This window comes from Mus caroli, unplaced genomic scaffold (assembly GCF_978045245.1).
Source record: "Mus caroli unplaced genomic scaffold, Mus_caroli_1 scaffold_4, whole genome shotgun sequence".
NCBI classification, from domain to species: domain Eukaryota; kingdom Metazoa; phylum Chordata; class Mammalia; order Rodentia; family Muridae; genus Mus; species Mus caroli.
In genome coordinates, this window is record NW_028227259.1 from 143,939,889 (window position 1) to 143,959,498 (window position 19,610).

The 19,610-nt window shown below is 53.2% G+C and overlaps 2 protein-coding genes across 2 annotated transcripts in view; one reads left to right on the forward strand and one right to left on the reverse strand.

Annotated features, from left to right (window-relative positions):
- Nucleotides 1-19,610, reverse strand: part of Chlsn (cholesin) — a 101,775-nt gene that overhangs the window by 38,868 nt on the left and 43,297 nt on the right. The window lies entirely within an intron of this gene.
- Nucleotides 9,565-18,609, forward strand: LOC110293945 (uncharacterized). The gene is made up of 2 exons (XM_021161847.3): nt 9,565-9,665; nt 17,218-18,609. Exon 2 carries the CDS (start codon nt 17,238-17,240, stop codon nt 18,207-18,209), a length of 972 nt encoding a protein of 323 aa, XP_021017506.1. The 5' UTR covers nt 9,565-9,665; nt 17,218-17,237; the 3' UTR covers nt 18,210-18,609.

Consider the following 19,610-nt stretch of genomic DNA (forward strand, 5'->3'; position numbering starts at 1 on the left):
TTATGGGTGATAAAGGGAATTTGGAGTTGTCACTCAGCTAGCCATGGATTAGCAATGGAAAGGCTACACCCGTGTACCATCCTACTTTCCCCCAAAATGTCACCCAGGTTTAGGGACAGGCTGAGGGTCTCCTCACAACCTAGCAGCTCCCCAGAGACTCCTGGCACATGCGGGAGGGTCCATCCCAGCAGCAGCAGACCCCACTTTATACACAGTGCTGGGCCATAGGGAACCAGTGAGAACCTGGGCATGGGGCTGGAGAGCGGTTAAGAGCATTGACTGCTCTTCAGAAGGTCCTGAGTTCAAATCCCAGCAACCACATAGTGGCTCACAACCATCCATAATGAAATCTGATGCCCTCTTCTGAGGTTTCTGAAGATAGCTACAGTGTACTTACAGATAATAAATAAACCTTAAACAATAGAAAGAAAGATCCTGGCCGCGATGCTGAAGCCTGGAGCATGCTGTGAGCATGCCTGGTTTTGCGGAATGCAAGCGTGGATGAATGTACAGTCAGGGGTGTGCTTTTCCTGGTATTCTTATGGTGCAGTCAGCTTTGGCAACACCAACATCTGAGGTCAGGGGAATCCAAACCCAGTGGATCCGACTTATCTTGAGGCACTGCCACTTTGGAGGACCTCCACGGTCCTCTCTGTGTTTGGCATGGCAGGGTAGTGCAAGAACTGGACTCCTCCCACAGCCGAGTTTCCTGGTCTTCCTACACTGTTAGATGCACAACTGGCAGGGTCCCTGAAAGACACACCAAAACCTTCAGCAAGTGAGATATCCCTGCTGCCACAAGGCCAGGGCACACAGCCTCCAGTGCTGCCTGCCTAGCATGCCCCGCAGTTGGCTAGGGACAGGACCAGAGGTGTCCAGGGAGCTTTCTAAGGTGGGCACTTGAACAGAGCTTACCCTAAGTCATCACATGCACTTCAGGCCTAAACTTAGTCAGTTTTCTGGGGTGTATGTTAGGTCCAACCCTAATGTGAGATATAGCATAGCTAGGTCTCCAGGCTCCTTTTTAGATGAGGGTTGGATGAGCCAGGCTCTGCCTCACAGTGAGGAAGCCAGAGTGTCCCTGACCCATGTGTCAGCTCACAGCTAGGAAAAGGGAGGGTTTAAAACCTATCATTGCTGCAAAGGCACACTCACCACCACTCCCTGCTTCCCCCACTCTCCTATTACTAGGCCTCCCTCCGTGTGTGTGTGTGTGTGTGTGTGTGTGTGTGAGTGTGTGAGTGTGTGAGTGATATGCACTGTGTGCATGCATAAGTAGTCACCCTGGACACCCAACAGCCTGCCTTCCTAGGCCAGTAAAGGAGACACTCTCTCTGGGGCCCTGAGGAACTTTCTAGAATGATGGAAGCAGTCTCTCAATGGGCCACTGGTCATGTGGCTGCATGCACCTGTCAGAACTCATCAGCCAGGAAGCTGGAGGTCTATCAACTGGGTCATGTATGGACTGGCCCTCAGTGTCTCCTGAGGAGGGGACAAGGATGGCCAGCCCCACGCCATTTCCATCATGGATGACAGAGCCTGGGAGACACATACAGAATGCTGTAAAGAGACAAGTGCTGTCGTTTTCAAGCTAGGAACACAAGAGCCTGTCTTAGGACTTGCCTGGGTTTATGTTTCAGAGCTCCACCCAGTGGCCATTGCTGGACTTGCCGTCGGTGACTTCAAACCTCCACAGGCAGCACAAGCCAGAGACAGGTGGCCAGGAGCCAGGAGAGGGCAAGTCAGGCAATCACTATCAGCTTGCCAAGCCCAGGGCCCTCCCACAACAGAGAGCGTGGGCCCCTGCTAAGTTCCCGAGCATCCACTGATGTCCACCACCTCCCTAACAGGATAATTTACATGGAGAAATACTCGATTTCTAGAGCTTCTGGGCATGAAGTTGGGCTCCGACACAACTTATTCTATGACCTTTAGCAAATGTGGGTCTGGGGGTGAGTCTGTCTTTGCCACATCACAGCTAAGCTGAGGGGCAGTATGACTCTCGGTGGGATGGAGGCTCTGGCCCTGGCCATTCCTTCCCTCTGGCAGCCTTCTTGCCCAGAAGTCTTTCCAAGTCACAATCTGCTGCAGCCCTGGAGGCAGCCCCTTCGCACCTTAGCCAGCAGGGCAAAGAGCCCACATGACCCAGTGTTAAGGCAGGGCTGGTCTGTGTGCACACCCACAGATGGACTGCTAAATACCATGTGGTCAGACCGGCTGTGGCAGACACTGCAGTGGATGTGGGGGACACGGACAAGGCCCTATCTACTGCAGGGGGCTTATGAGACTGAGGACATAGGCTCCCCTCTGCAGGCTCAATGGCTCCTGCTGCTTCTGCTTCTGCTGCTTCTCCTCCTCCACTCCCTCCTCCTCCTTCTTCTAAGATTTATTTAATTATTATATGTAAGTACACTGTAGCTGTCTTCAGACACCCCAGAGCAGGGCATCAGATCTCATTATGGATGGTTGTGAGTCACCATGTGGCTGCTGGGATTTGAACTCAGGACCTTCAGAAGAACAATCAGTGCTCTTAACCGCTGAGCCATCTCTCCAGCCCTCCAATGGCTTCTTAGGAGGAGTCTGCCTTGTGAACCTGGCACTATGTTAGGTGTCCCTCAGTTCTCCTTCACTGTGCCTTCAGGAAAGCCCAACAGTCTTGGCTCTACTAAGTGAGCCTAGATTATTTAGCTATGTGCTCTCAAGTCCTGAGTATGAGGTGTAGGCAGCTGGGAGAATGGGGATCTTCTCAGGTCTCATGGACCCCTGATGCACTCTTGCTCAGCCACACATACAGGTTCAGGTCTGAAAGCCCTGTAGATAGTAACAGGATCCAGGCTCTCTGTGACCACAGGAAACTCTGCCTTGATTAGTGCCAAGCCCAATGTGATGATTTCTATCAATGTGGTAGGGCTTAGAATGACCTATGACACAAACTTCACACGTCAGTCAAAAAATGTTCCAGACTGGGTTAACTGAAGCAGGACCCTCCCCGAATGTGGGCAACTCCAACCCCCAGGCTGGCATTGCAAATCATAAAGAGGAGAAAGCAAAGCAAACAATGTCCACTTCTCTCTGCCTCCTGCCACGAAGAATGTCTCCTCTCAAGCCGAGCCCCAAATCAGGCCTTCCCCCCCTAAGGTGCTTCCCGTTAGAGGACAGGACACAGCAGTAGCCGATACAGTCAACACAGCACAGATCTCTGCACAGACACAGCTCAGGATCCTGCGTGCCAAGGCCTCAGCATGCTTCGGCTCACATCACGGCTTCACCCTGAGATTCCTCGTAGCTGACTCTACACGGTTAGTGCAGCCAAGTGTTAGATAGAGTCTCTCGGCCCACAGCCAGGAAGGGAGGTAGATGGCTGAAGCATGGTATAGAACCCTCAAGGCCTTTCAGTAAAAGGAGGCAGCGGCAAAGGGTGGTATCCTTGTCAGGGTTACTATTGTGACGTGTTAGGTGCGATGAAACACCATGACCAAAGCAAGCTGGGAAGAAAGGGTCTGCTTGGCTCACACTTCCACAGCGCTCACTGTCCATCACTGAAGGAAGTCAGCACAAGAACGCAAATGGGGCAGCCACCTGGAGCTGATGCAGAGGCCATGGAGGGGTGCTGTTTACTGTCTTGCTCCCCACGCCTTGCTCAGCCTGCTTAATATAAAATCCACAACCATCTCCCAATCTCCCACAGTGGCCTGGGCCCTCTCCAGCCAGTCACTAATTAAGGAAATGCTACCCAGGCTTGCTTACAGCCCAGTCTTACGGAGGCATTTTCTCAACCGGTGTCCACTTCTGTCTTTAGTGTGTATCAAACTGACATAAAATCAGCTAGCACAGGTGGGATGACAAGATAGGCCTGGGTCTGAGAGCCTGGCCCACAGCTCCAAGCTAAACAAAACAAATGGCTGTTGGTAAAGCACTTGCCTTGCAAACACAAGGCTCTGAACCCAGGTTGCAGAACAGACGTAAGAGCATCAGGTGTGGTAGAGAGCGCTTGTCTGCCCAATGATGGGGCTGCTGAGAGAGTACGCTCCCGGAGCGCACTGACCAACCAGCCTGGCCTAATTGGTGAGGTCAAGGCCAATGAAAGACCCTGCCAGGCTCAAAGGAAGTGGTTGGAGCTTGTAAAGATGACACCTGAAGTTGACTGTGGCCTCCATGCACACGTGCATCACTGCCATCCCCCGTTTAAAATAATCCAAAAGCCTGGACAGGGCTTCCTGGAGAACTCAGAGTTCCACAGGGAAGCTGCACGCCCTCGGCAGACTATACCATCCTGTGAGAGGAAGCCAGGCAGAGCAGGAGGACCAACGGGCATGTTGGCAGCACGAGAGAAGACTGAAGAAACCACATTAAAACCATTGCATTAAAACCCCAAATCAGGGGCTGGAGAGATGGCTCAGCAGAAGTGCACTGACTGTTCTCCCAAAGGTCGTGAGTTCAAATCCCAGCAACCACGTGATGGCTCACAACCATCCGTAATGAGATCTGATGCCCTCTTCTAGGGTGTCTGAAAACAGCTACAGTGTACTTACATATAATAAATAACCTTAAAAAAACAAAACAAAACAAAACACCCAAATCAGCCATGCATCAACAGAGATGTGTACCAATCAGATGTCCAGGGAGGAAGGGCACTGCAGATAGTCCTCTGAGAGGCTGAGGCAGGAGGATGGGAAGGAAGTTCCAGGCCCAGCTTGGGATACCTGGCCTCAAAATAAATAAATAAAATTCAAATTGTGTGGTGGTGGTGCATGCCTTTAATCTCAGCACTTCGGAGGCAAAGGCAGGTGGATCTGTGAGTTCGAGGCCAGCCTGATCTACAGAGCAAGTTCCAGGACAGCCAGGGCTACACAGAAACCGCTTTTCAAAACAAAAACAAAAACAAAAACAAAACAAAAAGTTCAAAACCAAATAAACAAAAAGTTACCGGGATGTGGCTCAGTTGGCAGAGGGCCTGCCTGTCGTTCTAACCCTGGATGGCATAAACCAGGTGTGGGGGTGCATACCTATAACCCCAGCACTGGGCAGTAGAGACAGGATTGGGAGCTGAAGGTTATAGAGAGCCAGATGCCATCCTCAAATCTGTTCCAAAATTCCAAGGAAGGGTCTGCAGCTGTCACTACACAGTCAGCCAGGCAATCAGTTAGTATTTTATCGGGGACACATCACAATGTGGGCAGTACTCCCCTGAGGATCCTTTGCAGGTTCAGTCTACAGCACCTGGTAGGAAAGCCACAGTAGCCTAGAACAGATCCCAGGTCCAACCTGCACAGACCCATTGACTACTCCAGGTAGACAGTTCACAGAATAGCTTGTACCCCTAAATGTACGTGCTTGGACAAAAACAGCTTGGTAGGCAGTGTGCCTATAATAGTGCCACTATAAATGAGGAAAGATGCCAGATGGAGAGCTAAGATACCAGATAGATGGGGAGGAGGTGAGACAGAGAGAAGCCAAGCACAGCACAATGAGGACAGATGTCCCACAACAGAAAAGGACCAGGTAGAAAGTCCTATGCCGTCCAGCATTAGCCAAAACCGGATCCATGTTGGCCTTTCAATCCTTGGTCCCTGGCATCCTTCTCCTGATTTTCTGTAGCCCTCATCATGGAAAAGGTTTCATACAGGTCATTCTGTGAACCTGTCCTCCTGACCCCTGGGCTGCCACACGGAAGACCAAAGTCATTAGTTCTCACCTTAGCTGGCATGACACTGTATGGCAAGATGACCCTCCACCCCCTAGACCACATACTGAGTTCCTTCCATAGGCCCGCAGATGCCAATGCCCCCAAACCACCACCTTTCCAAACTGCAGGGTCACAGAGAGAGGCAAAAGGGTCTCTCAGAGCTGCTTTCTAAGAGACATGTGGTGGCCACCATTCCTCTGCAGACTTTCAGGAGAAGTGCTGGCTGTGTTCTGGAGACCCCCACAAAGCAGCTCAGACACGTGGGATCACTGCCCATCTCTGTATACCCAGTGCAGCAGGTTCAGGGCTCAGAGGGGCTGGGGTGAGCTACCAACCAGCTAGAAAATTTGACAATGTTCCTACTTGAGTCTGGTGAGGGTGCCTAGCCGTATACATGTGCCCTACCTAACCAAACTCTATGTTTAAAACAGAATTATAAACATGACCCTCAGATAAAGCTGTGCTTAAAATGTAAAGCTGTGGCAGCGTCGAGGGAATCAGAAAAGTCACCACTGTTGACGCAATATGAAAAGACACTGAGGAGCCCCATCTGAGGAGCGGAATCATAAGGCGCGTGGCATTGCTGTGTGTTACAACTTCCATCATCATCTCCATGCTGAAGGATGTCTGCAGGACAGACGCACGGCTGTGCTCTTCTGCTTGCTTCCATCACCTGGCTATGTGAACAGTCTGCTCTGCGTCTTTGTGGGAAGGAGGGCCATCCTGTGGGCCTCCCTCCTCCCCACCCCCAGTTCCCAGCGCACTTGGGAGGATGGAAGGATCAGCAGCTGTGCAGACAGAAAAACCTGGGGACACCCTGCTGCCCAGACCATCTGTGGCCTGTGGCCAGGTGATCACAGCCCACGTGACATCAAGTATATCCTTGCTGGGTGTGGTGGCACAACCCCTTGGATTCCAGCACTCAGGAAGCAGAGACAAACTCACTCTGTGAGTCTGAGGCCAGCCTGGTCTACATGGTGAGCTCCAGGTCAGGCAGGGCTACACAGAGAAACCCTGTCTCAAAAACAAAAAAACCAACTAAACAAAAACCAAGGTGCATCCTTAAGAGGGGACAGGGAGGAAGGCAGCCACCACACTCACCACAGGTTCAGCTGGAGAAATGATTAATGGGGGTGGGGGGAGCCATGGTGGGGGCAGCCAAAGTCTCCCAGCTGGTGAGGAACCACACTATGGCAGGGGGAAAGAGGGAGGAAGGAAGCCATACCTAACCACTGTCCCTTCCTTCCCTATGCAAAATGTGTATGCCCCCCTCCTTCCCACCCAGCATAGACTTTGCCCTTGGTGTTGGGGGCTCCTGTGGGGCAGGACTATGGGCTGTGCAGGTCCTGAGCACAGTTGCACAAGCACACAGTCTGAGGGCCACGTCTTCCTGAATCCCACAGCAGCATGTGCACGCAGCCCGGAGGCCACATCATCTTGAATGCTTGCAGCAGCATGAGCATGCAGTCTGGGGCCATGTCTTCCTCAATTCTGAATTCCCACGGCAGCATGTGCACGCAATGCAGGGGCCACATGCTTCTGAATGCTTACAGCAGCGTGAGCATGCAGCCCAGGGACACGGCTCCCTGGATTCTATTACCAGGTCAGAGCAAAGGTTCCGGCCAGCACTTTGGGTTCGACAGCACATGTCCAAGCAATCACAAGCTTAGGCTTAAGCTTTAGGTCACAAACTGAAGAAGGCCTGTGACATCAAGGAAGTGGTCTCTGGGCTGGAATGGTCTGGGAGGTGGTTAGTTTATGGCTGGGGCCCTGCAACGCCCATGAGAATTAATTTACCCAGCACCATCCAGGAGAGCCACCACACCCACGAGTCAACCTGAGCTCGGGGGCTATCGTTGCTCACTTCCCAGGACACTAAGGCCTGGAGATGGGGTGTCTAACTCCAAAGCTCACACAACAGTGAATGTGGAGAGAGGAGCCACAGTTCTGTCTAGGCACAAACAAGAGCCAGGGGTGTCCCACGCACTGGCTCAGCCTAAGGACCAGCATGGGTCAGGGGAAGCATTAGGACCCAAGGACATGCGGGGCCACACCAAGGTGTAGAGGCTTGGGCTACGCATCTGTGCACTGACTGCAGCCTGCTCTGCAGTCCCTCTGAGGTTGCAGTGTCTGAGCTATTGAGGCTGGGGCAGGCTGGGGCTCAAGCTGAACTGCAGAGCCTCTAGTTCCACGGCCTGTCCCCAGAGCTCCTCCCTTTGGGCCTAGAGGTGCCACTAGGTACCTCTCTGTGATCCAGAAGAAGACTGTTAACATGAGGTTGTCCCTTCACCAGGGGACAGGGTGTGTGACACACAGAGGGCACAGTGGCGGGCCTCAGAGAAGTCTATACTTCCCTTACCAACAGATAAACGGAATTTGAAACAAAGAGGGTTGTCAGCCCCAGGGTCCCCACCCTACGTCTGTGCCTGCCTGTCCAGTCCCCAGGAGAAGGTCTAGGCACTCACTATGGGACAAAGCCCAAGTGAGGCAAAGGAGGCTAGCCGGTGAGCCCACAGGCCATATCCTGTCATGGAAGCCTGATACCCATGGGGCCATTCTCAGGAGTGACACTATAGGGTTTTACAGAACTGTCAAAGGCCATTAGGAAGGTCATAGCCAGTGGCCACCCTGAGAATTGTCATCAAATAAGGAAGTACCAGAGGTGGCCCCACTGGCCTTAGAGTCCATGAGCTGAATGCTACCACACTGACCTCATGGCCAGGAAGGAGGCACACAGGGACACATAGGAAGCTGGCCCGGAGTTGTGGGTTGACAGGCGCTCATCACACACCAGATGGGAAGGGGAAAAGAGGGGCCACTGAGACGAGACCTGAGACATTAGTGCCTCCTCAGACTTCTCTCACACTAGATTCTTCCTCTCCGGGGCAGCATCTGGCATTCAGGGCTGAAAATTCACTCAGGAGTCCAGGTCCCCAATTAATGGCTTTCTAACACCATTCCCCCCCCCCCACACACACACTCCTCAAGTCAGACAGCAGTAGGCCACACAGAAACTACCCAGAGGCCCCGGGCACAGCGCTGGGATGGCTCTCCTACAGCACTCAGGAAGCTGAAGGAACCGCCTGAGACCAGTACCACAGGGCAGCTTGGGGCTGATACCGCATGACCAGCCTGCAACACTGCAGAAGTAGGCATACCCGGGGGCGGGTGGGAGTGCAGGTAAAGCCCACTGCACTTTGAGATCTTTAAAGTATTCCCAAGACCATTTACCTTCATCTGGCTGGGGCTCTCTCTTCAGAACTCATCTCAGCCAGCATCGTGGCATCCTGAGCAAGGCCCAGAGAGACGACACAAGCAGATGTGCCTTCTGGCATCATGTCTAGGCACAGCCCCATCCCATGCAACTCCGAGATGCAGCTCCAGCCATTGGTGCAAGGATAGTAAGGGGTGCCAGGTGTCACCTGCCATCCAGATTGGAGTGTCCACTGTCCTGAGTCACCCTGTGCCAGGGACAGAGGGACAAGACCCTCATCCATGTGGCAAGGTTCCATGCACTGGTTTGTACTCGCTGGGAGGACTTTTTCCTGCTGGGTGGGGCTTCAGCTCCTATTTTAGGTTACAAATGTCTTTGCCTTCTGGGAGGGACCTTCTGCGAGTGGCCAGCACACTTCTGCAAGAAAGCCCTGGAAACTCTCTCTCTCTCTCTCTCTCTCTCTCACACACACACACACACACACACACACACACACACACACGTCACTCTTCCACCTCAGACATAGGCCCATTTAGATTCTTCTAGGTCACATGGTCCAACCAAAGCCCGCTTAAACACAGTGTGTGGTTTGGACGACTCCAGGCCAAATCCTGTTTTTCCTTAGGAACTGTGGGCGTCTGTGCCAGCCTGTCTTTGGAGAGTGTAGAGCAATGGAGGGAAGACTGGATGAACAGAGAGCATGCCCCAGCCTCACGGCAACCCCCCAGTGCTGACAGCGTTGTGTGGATCCCAGGGCTGGCACAGGTGAGCACTGTTTTTATGTCCTGGAGAGGTAGCGGCCCTGCTTACCCAGCTTGCCCTCCTGCCTCTGAGTGACCAGAGAATGCACCCAGGGGCCACTCACAGCTGTGGGAAGTTTGTGCAAGCCAATTTCTTTATGAGACAGGTCAGTTCCGTTACGTTAAAAGAAAGAAAGAAAGAAAGAAAGAAAGAAAGAAAGAAAGAAAGAAAGAAAGAAAGAAAGAAAGAAAGAAACTCTAGCCTTCTGTATAGTGATGTAGCCTTTTCCTGAAGGGCCAAGGGTGGCTCTGGTCAGCTTCCACAGTGAATGAGAAGTGGTCAGACAGTACAGCTCATGTTGGCAGGCAGGGCTGTCAGGGCAATTGCTATGAGAGGACTTCAGCTCTGGGGACGGGAGTGGGGGATGGAGAGAGGCCGGCGGGGCAGAACATAAAGAGTGCTCTATAGTGGGCACATCTGGAATGCGTGCTTGCATGGCGCATGAAACCTGGAAATGGAGAACTGCTTTGGCTGGACTGCAGCAGGGTGAGGCTAGAGCCTAGACGGCATTAGCGGGCAGGGGCTGGAAGAGAGCCTTTGGAAACTGGGGTGATCAGGCTGGCCACCTCTGCACATGGTGGGCTTTGTACTCAGGTGTGACACCCTCGACGTGAGTCCCTGTGAGCTAAGGCAAGGAGAGCCACTAGCTAGCTGGATGCCTTGTCAGGCGCGTCCTCCCAGGGGCGCTCTGCAGTGGTGCTTAGCAGACCCAAACCTCCTCACCTCCCAGCAGACATGTGTGAGCACAGCTGTAGTGCTGATGGCTCACTGGGCCACCAGAGACAGACATCTACTCCATCTGAAAGAGTGATGAGACAGGAAGCCAGGACACGAAGCCTTTGGCCCGTCTGGGAAGCTGCTCTGGTCAAGCGCTCCACTGCTCTCCTATCCCCTCCTCTGGAGCTCACCTGTTTGGCTCTGGCTGACCAGAAACCTTGCTCCTGCCCATACCCAGCTCAGGCAGGGTGCCATCAAGCAGCTGACCAAAAGAGCCAGGAAGACCTGTAGCTGGGGGAAGGGCCAGCAGGGAGGGGCCACGGAGGGCAGGCTGCAGAGAGAATCCCTCAGGATTTCCTGCCAAAAGCCTTTGCCACTGTGGCCCAGGCCAGACTGCTTTGCCACCCCCTGTTGCCACCATTGCTAGGGTACCTGATATTGCAGAGAACAGAAAAAGATCATCTGACACCCCTACACACACCCACACCCACATATCCCCCCCCCCCCCCGCCCGAGCTTGCGCACATACACACACACTATAGTATGAAGGCTGGCAGATCCTCACAGAACCACAGTAAGTGAATGAAGACTGCAGAAAGAACCAAGACTACGGAAAGCCAGAAAATGGTGAACACCACTCCTAGTGACTTCAGCTCCGCCCTCCCCACCGGACAGCCCAGCACAGGACGGCCCAACCTCTTGCTTGTCATCTCAGGTGAATCCTGCTTTGGAGGAATCTCTTGGATCACTCACTGTAGTCTAGCTACTAGATCTCAGGACAGCTGAGGGCCTCAGGTGGCACATGGTACCTGGTGACAGGGATGGTCAGCTCCAGTGCTCAGGGCTGACTTCAGGGCGAGCTTGCTTCTCAGCACTCCCCAAGCTCAGCCTTGTGGGAAAGGTGCCACACACAGCCATGTGTAAGCCATTCGGAAACCTCCAAGGTTTGGGTCTCACCCTCTCTGGGGTCATCCCTCCACTCTCAGCTCCGATGCTCATGGAGGACACTGGGAACACTCAGGCCTTATTAAACAATCACAGAGCCAGCCCCCCCGCCCCCCCCCCACATGCTGCCAGGGAAGGAAGTGTGCTAGGTCTCCCGGAACGAAGGCTGAGGGGGAGGGGGATGCTAGGAGGCCCAAGCCTTGATCTGACGGCACAGGAGGTTCTACTTCTGCTTCTTACCCATGGGCCCAGAGAGCAACCACTCTGCAGGAAGCAGGAAGCCTGTGGGAGGCCAGGCAGGCTGCCCAGCTAGGCCACTGGTCACTGGACTAGAGTGCTAGTCTGGCCCATCGCACACGGGGACTAGAAGAATGTGGAGTGCCTAGAGGCCAGTGTCTGTGTGTGCATGTGCACATGTATACACAGCTTATGTTGGTGTGTGCACATGTTTGTAAAGATGTGTCTAGTGTGAATCTATGTGTCCATACATGTGAATGTATGTTTGCCTGTTCATGTGCCTGGTGTGCACATATCTACACGTCAGGGTGTACCTGGTACATGCATGTTTTTGTTTCTGTGTATCCAGATGCATATCTACCTATGTATGTGCACATGTACACATGTGTGTTGGTCTGTGCCTGGTATATACACACGTGCACACACATCTACAGGACACAAAAGGCATATGCACCATAATGGAAGATTCGAGAAAAACAAACAAGAGACTGCTTTTATCCTTATCTTAATGAGGGTAACTTTTCTGTTTCTAAAAACATGGAAACCGACAGCCTTGGGACCAAAAGGACAAATGAGGACAGTCAGGCTGTCCCTGCTGCCCACTGTGCCAGTCCATGAGTCGTGCACTGCCTTTCCAGATCCCTGGGCTGGGGGTCAGAGGTTGGTGGCCCCTTACTGGCCCTGCACACTACTGTGATGTCAGTCCAAGCTCCCCTCCAAGGTTACACCTCTGTGCAGGGCTGGACAGGGGCTGGGCAGGGCACCAGACCACGTGTGTGAAACAGACAGGGTGACTCACAGTGGCTCTGCCCCAGGCTACAGGGCAGGAGACTGCAATGGAAACATTTACAGAGCCGAGGCCAGAGGCGCTAGAATGGTTGAGTCCTGCCAAAAGGAGCAGACAGCTGAGGGATGGAGCAGGGTGGGGCCTGCCGGGTGGAAAACAGCGGGTCAGACACAGGAACTGTCTCTCAGGGCAGCTCTGATCTTCTGGGTACTAGCTTTGGACTTAGTTCCTCAATCCGCTGTCCACCTCTGATCCCTTGTACGCCATATTTGCAGGCCTCCTCTCCCTGGGTCGGCAGTCTGTGGGGCACCACAGTAAACCTGTGGAGGTAGTGGGGAGCCAGGAAGTCCTCCTAGGATGCCGAGGCCACTTTGCCTACTGTACCACATACATGTAAGGCCACATGTGCCACCTGTGGATCACACAATAGAATCTCACACATTCATGTCATTTCTGTGTTGTCTGAAAACAATGTATGAGCCTTACTGGAAAGATCTGTACAATAAGTGTGGCTTGAAAGGAGCTGTAAGAGCATTGTGCCCATGTGGAAAGGGCTTGGTAAGCTCTCTCCTGGCTTTTAGAAAATGTCCTGGGCTATGTGCACTGTCTTCTCCCCACCTAAGGGGTGTTGGGTGAGGGGCCCACTTCCAGGAACCATTCTGAAGGGCTATTTACAGAGTGGTGGCCAAGAGCCACTGCAGGAACACAGCATTCTCAGACGCTAGCCTTGGGGAGCTCCCAAGGGACACAGAGCTGACCTTGGCGGCCCTTCTGCAGGGTCGAGAGGCCACAGGTTCTCAGTCTGCAATGCATCCATGGAGTTCTGGCTCTCTTCTGTGGTGCTCTAGGTTTTTTAAGAAGTCGGGCTGGGTTGTGGTCGGAGAGTAAGATGGTCCAGCCACCCTGGAAAACTGGTGACCTCAGGTGACCCTGGAACTAGCTATGCCACTCTCAGATATGTGCTCCCTCCCAAAAAATGAAAGAGAGCAGAAAGCAGCTGTGTGAGAGCTGCTGTCTAACACTGTGTGCACCTCTTAGTGACAGGAAGAAGTCCTAGTGGGGCAGGCAGGGACAACAAGGACACACAGTGGCAGGGAGGCAGACACCTCCTGTGTACACAAATGCAAGACCTAAGGCTTCCGCAGAGACCATGTGCTACTCTGGACGTGTCCAAGTTGTAAAAGATAAAGCAGATAAATGGCTGCTGGGGCTGGGTGCCTGGGTGCCAAGTGCGGTCAGTGAGGGAGCTGTGTCGAGTGAGGGAGCTGTGTGGAGTGAGGGCTGTGACCAGAGTCAAGGTGGCGCCTGTCAAGAAGAGTATGTGTCCTTTCTACAGAGTCTTTCAAACAGACTTGGGGAAGAGCTTCACGTTCTCAGGCTGACCCTGGGCTCAGGTCTCCGTGGTACTAACTCCCAGGCTGAGCCAGGCAAACCAACTCAGGCTGTCCTAGTGCGCGTATGAACTGAGATGCAAGTGCTGGCAGACAGGCATACTCCAGAGGACTAGTTACCCGGTGGGAGAACACTGGGACCCGAGCTCAGGCTGGCTTCCCTATGCAGCCCTGCTGCCTCCTCCCTCCCTCCCCACCTCTCCATCCCGCTTGAGGTGCACTATGGAGGAAGAGGAGTTGAGGAACTGTTCAGGCTACAGAGAACCCAGGACACAGGGTGCCAGGAGAAGGCTGGGCACTGAAGAGCAGATTGCAGAAGGTTTGGCAGTGGAGGGCTTCAGTGGTTTTGTCAGATCCAACATATTGGTAGGTGCTTGCTAGGACTGAAAGCACGTGACCTTCGGCTCCCAAGAATGACTGGGCCCTCCGAACCTCAACAAAGACAGGACGGCAGATAGTAGTAGGGCATTAAGGTGTGCCAGGGTGTGCTGTGCACAGAAAGCTCTTGGCTGTTCCTTCCCTAGCTGGCCTCTCTAGGACAGAGCTCCGAGGATCAGGAGGAAGACAAGCTCATCTAGTCTGCATGGGTTTCCACCCGCTCTGAAGGACAAAAGCACAGGTGGCACTCTGGTGAAACCCTCAACTTGGGCAGGCTGGGTACAGGGAGCCGAGCCCCAAGTGTGGCTGTGCAGCACCAGTGTCTGCCCCTCAGGAGACAATTATTTGCTCTCACATTCCCGGCGGGGAAGGGGCACTGGTACCCAGTACATAGTCAGAATACTGAGATCTGAGAACTGAGATGATGAAGGCCCTGTGTAGGCCCAGATGGTGCCAGAAGATGCCCTGGCTAGAGCACTTGGGACCTGAGCAAGGCCCCTCTACCCTGGGTGGCAGCCTGCAGCCTTTTCCCCTGTGGATGGAATCACACAGCCTGTGGTGAGGAGCACCATCCTAGTCCACCGCCCGGAAACTGGAGGCAGAGCTGACGGCTGCAAGCCAGAAGGGCCCTTGGTGATCAATGTCCACAGACACAGTACCCAGCGGCACACCACACACAAGGCATGGAGCGGCCGCAGAGGTGTATCAGATGTCTGCTCAGCAGCTCTGCTCCCTCACCATGGTCAGAGATCACAAGATGACTTCCCATTCCACCTGACAAGACAGACAGACTTGAAATTGCTTCCCCCCCGGGCTGGCCATGACTCTTCATTTCCACGCCGCTGGCTTCTTAAGCACTGGCAGCTGGAAGCCATCACAGCTACTGCTGTGTCTTTTCAGACTGAAAGAGACAGATACCATGAGAAGCCTTCCTGCAGGTCCACGGGGAGTAGCAAGGGCTGGCTGGCGGTGGTAGTGGTGGCACAGTAAACAACTGAGCACGCCTCAGACTCATCAGTCAACCTTCCTGCTACTTGGGACACTCAGAGAGAACTGTCCTCTGGGTCTGAAGATTGACAGGGTGGACAGGATGGCAAGGTACAGTGCATGACCAGATGACTGTGGCGGGTCCTAAAGCCTAGAACCCAAGAGGCCTGTGAACAGACAGGGGCTAGCCTGGACTCCTGAATCTAGAGTAGTGCCTGTGAACAGACAGGGGCTAGCCTGGACTCCTGAATCTAGAGTACTGTGCATTGTGAAATGCTAAAAATTAGTTTAAAAAAATTTTTATAGGGGTTGGAGAGATGGCTCGGTGGCTTAAGAGCACTGGCCACTCTTCCAGAGGATCTTGGTTCAATTCCCAGCACCCACTTGGTGGCTCACAACCGTTTGTAACTTAATTCCCTGTGTATCCGACACCCTCTTCTGACATCAGTGGGCACCAACCACACATGTAGTATACAAGCATCCATGCAGGTAAAACAAGCAGGCGCATAAGATAAAAGTGACAATAATTCAAAAATTACATGATAAAAAATTATAAAAGCAAAGAACTTGATTTTAATATCAAAGAAAGGATTAGGAGTGCTCGTTGCTTTTACAGAGGACCCGAATAAGCCCAGTTTCAGGGAACAACGCCCCTAGTCCCCTCTGCCTTCACAGGCACATTCACGCACACCCACCCACACATGGACACAGCATAAAGCATTCCCAGCTCTGTGCACTCCTGCCCATCAGTCATGCTGGGAGGACACCCCTGGCCCTTGTCCACCCTCCTCTATGCACAGAGCTCTTCCCTGCCCATCCCCCGCTCCTGTCTCATCTCTCTGGTCAGGAACCTGTCTACAGGTGAAGCAGGATCTCCCTCCATGTTTTCACATGCAACAGCTGCTGTAGCCTTTGGTTTTTGTTACTGTAGAGAAATACAGATTCTTCATACAGCCATGGTGGGAGGCATGGCAGCGAGCAGCACAAACATGAGAAGAGGCAGAGGCAGAGGGAGAGGGAGGCTCTATAACCTCAAGGTGAGCCCTTAGTGACACACTTCCACCAGCAAGGCCGTAACTCCCAAACCTCTCCAAACAACAGCACTAACTAGGAAGCCAGTATTCAGATGTCTGACGCCTCATTTAAACTACCACATGCACACATAGAACCTCAGTTTGAGCACAGAGCAGGTACATCATGCAGGTATGCACCAGCCAGTCCAGGCCAACACATGCATGCATGTGCACACACACAAACACACACACCACCCAGACACGTGGACTCTCTTCAGAGCAAACAAAAAGCTGGCTTTGGAGCGAGATCAACCTTCAGGAACCCCATTAAAATTATGGCTCCACTTTTATCGCCCTCAATTTCCTTTGAATAAACAGCAACACTATTTCCTGGTCTCCACTACTATTTAGTTAAATTTTAAAGGGAGGAAGGGGCCATTTGTATGGAAACAAGATTATTTCATTTACCAAAGATGGCCTGGCAGAGTACTGGGGCTGTCAGTATCCTTATTTAAAGCCCTGCCCAGGAATTTACAGCTATTATGTCATTTCTGGCCAATAGGGCAGGAGGTCTAGCTACCCCAGGGAGCTCCCACAACATCCCAGCCTCCAAAATACGCCACCCCGGTTTCTAGAGCAAGGTCCCTACAAAGGTCAAAACTGTTTGGAGTCTTCTAGAATGTCCCAGAACCCCAAATGCAAAGGCCTGCCTGTCCCCAGCAATGGCAGCAAGTGCTGGGGCCCCTACAACCCTGTTCTGGGAAACTGCCAGCTGAGCCCTTCATGGGAGCCATGCTTACAGGCCACTGTTAGCTGCCGAGCAGCAGTGCGGTCCGTAGGGGTCAGCAGTGAGGGTGCCTGGGCTTTCTTTCGCCTCACCCTGCACCCTTTAGCCCCAGGCCTGTTGGAGACGCCTGAACCTGAGATTGTGTCCTGACATCTTTCCTCCATTCACACAGAGGCTGGCACTAGGTATCCTTGGGAAACCCTGTCCCTTATATAGCACAGGTGCCCCTCCCTGGACCAGTCACGTGACCACACAGCTTTTGCTTCTGTTGTAGGACTGAGAGCTCTCCTGAAGATGGACCGTCACAACATGTCCTGGGTCCGCTACCCGAGCCATGTGTCCCCGGCTGTGGAGGAAGTCATTGCAGCACAGAGCATCATTTCTAGGTGCACGCAGGTGTACATAGCAGTGTGCGTCCCACTGAGCCTAGTGATGGGGCTCTTCAGTCTGAGCGTGTTCATCTTAGACCGTACTAGGCTGGGGGTGCTGGACAGGCTCCTTGCAGGCCTCACAGCCACTAGTATCTTGGTGACTCTACTGTCCCTCAATGCTGCTGTCCGACCCGACTACATGTCCACGACAAACCTGGGCTGTGGAGCACTCTCATTCTTCTCCAATGTCTGCTACTTCATGGCCCAGTACCTGCAGGGAGCCACGCTTCTCCTGGCCTTCCTGCCGGAATCTCCCTGCTGCCGGCTCTTGGCAAGGCCTGTGGCAAGCCTAGCTGCCATTGGGGGCTGTGCTGTCTGTAGCTCCCTCACTGTGGTGTCCCTGCTGGGCACATCTGGGGAGTTGCACACAACCACCATGTGCCAGGCGGATCCGCTGACTGCGTGGCCCGAATATGAGATTGTCAAGTTTAGCCTGGGCTTTGCTCTTGCCCTGAGCTTCCAGATGGTTCTATTGCTCCTGTATGCTACACAGCCAGTCTGGCGAGCGGCTCCTTCTCAAAGGGACACAGCCTCCGGGCGCTGGGTGGCACTGGCCGTGGCTCTCAACATGCTTGCCTGTAGACTCTTCTTCAATGCAGTCCTCCTGCATCGGGCCCAGCTGAAGCTGTGGAAGGATGTGGGCTCCCCCAGGGATGAGCTTCTCATGAACCTCGCAGAGCTGGCCCTGTCTGGAGAGAGCTGCATCAACGCGGTGGCCATCCTCTTCCTCCACACACCGTGCAGGCTCAGGCTGCTTGGCCTCCTTGAGCGCCTCACACAGAGATGCAGACCGGGGCTGGACAACAGCATGTCCTTGAACAGAGTAGGGGGCTAGATAGGGTCTGCCTGCTGGCACAGGCCACACCCCTTGCTGTGTTCAGGGAAGACTGCCTTACTAGGGAGCTTGAGCAGGGTTCATATGTTTTGGATGTTTGGCTTGCCTGTATTCACCTCAACTTATGCAAAACAAGACAGTTTCTCTTCCCACACCATCAGTCACACCTTGAGAGACACGGTGACATGGATACAAAGGCTGGCCAAAGACCATGGGTCTGCTGGAGGGTGTCCGGACTATGACGGCCATGTGTGGGACTCGTGTGACAGACCACCCTGCCTGTTGGTAGCCACCTTCCACTCAACAGTCCAATCTTACCACACAGGAAAGGCATTGTAGAAATAAACTCAGCTCTCACCTCAGGTCTTGTTTCTTGAGACCAGATCTCACTGCAGCCTTGGATGGTCTTGACTCTCAGTCTTCCTGCCTCGCACCTGATGCTGGGGCTTCAGGCCATGTCACCACGCCTGGCCCCTCACTCTATAGCCATTACATTCTGGTACTGTGCAGTTGTTGCCAGCTCGCTTTCAACTGCCAGAGAATTTGGGCAATGGAATTCCTGCCAAAAACAACCTTTAGGTTTATCTTTTAAAAATCTGAGCCGGGCGTGGTGGCGCACGCCTTTAATCCCAGCACTCGGGAGGCAGAGATAGGTGGATTTCTGAGTTCGAGGCCAGCCTGGTCTACAGAGTGAGTTCCAGGATCAGCCAGGACTACACAGAGAAACCCTGTCTCGAAAAACCAAAAAAAAAAAAAAAAAAAAATCTGTCATCACCTGCTCGGGCAGGAGAGATGGCTCAGCAGTCCAGAGTGCACGGTGCTCTTGCAGAGGCACCCTGTGATCAGTTCCTTACACCTACATTAGGTGGCTTCAACTCCAGGGGGATCCAATGCTTTCTTCCATGGGCACCTGGACTCGGATGCATATACTACCCCCCCACCCCCAGACACACATAGTTTAAAAGAATACAAATAAATCTTTTAAAAATCTGTCATAATCCCTGCCATGTTGAGATTATCACCCATAAATGGAAGGTCACAGAAACAGCTGGCTTCTACCCAGTGACAATGGTGTCACAGTAGCTGCTGAGAGCTCCACATATGCCCCACGTTGGAAGCCTGATCACCAGTGGGGTCGTGTTAGGGATCTTTAAGAAGAGAGGCCCTGTAGAAATGATCATATGGCCCTCCCTGGCCTCGTTCAGGCTTTCTCTATCAACATGTGATCTCTTACGTCATCGCGTGTGTTCTCACCTCCAGCCTCCAGCCCCTCCATAGTCCCATCGGCTCCTCTCGTGAGACGCCAGCTGCCCCTGGACCAGCCTTGTAGACCCTCACTCCGTTTACATTCAATGTAGGCAGAATTGAGCTGGCTGCCGTGCGGGTTCTGGGGTGCTCTCC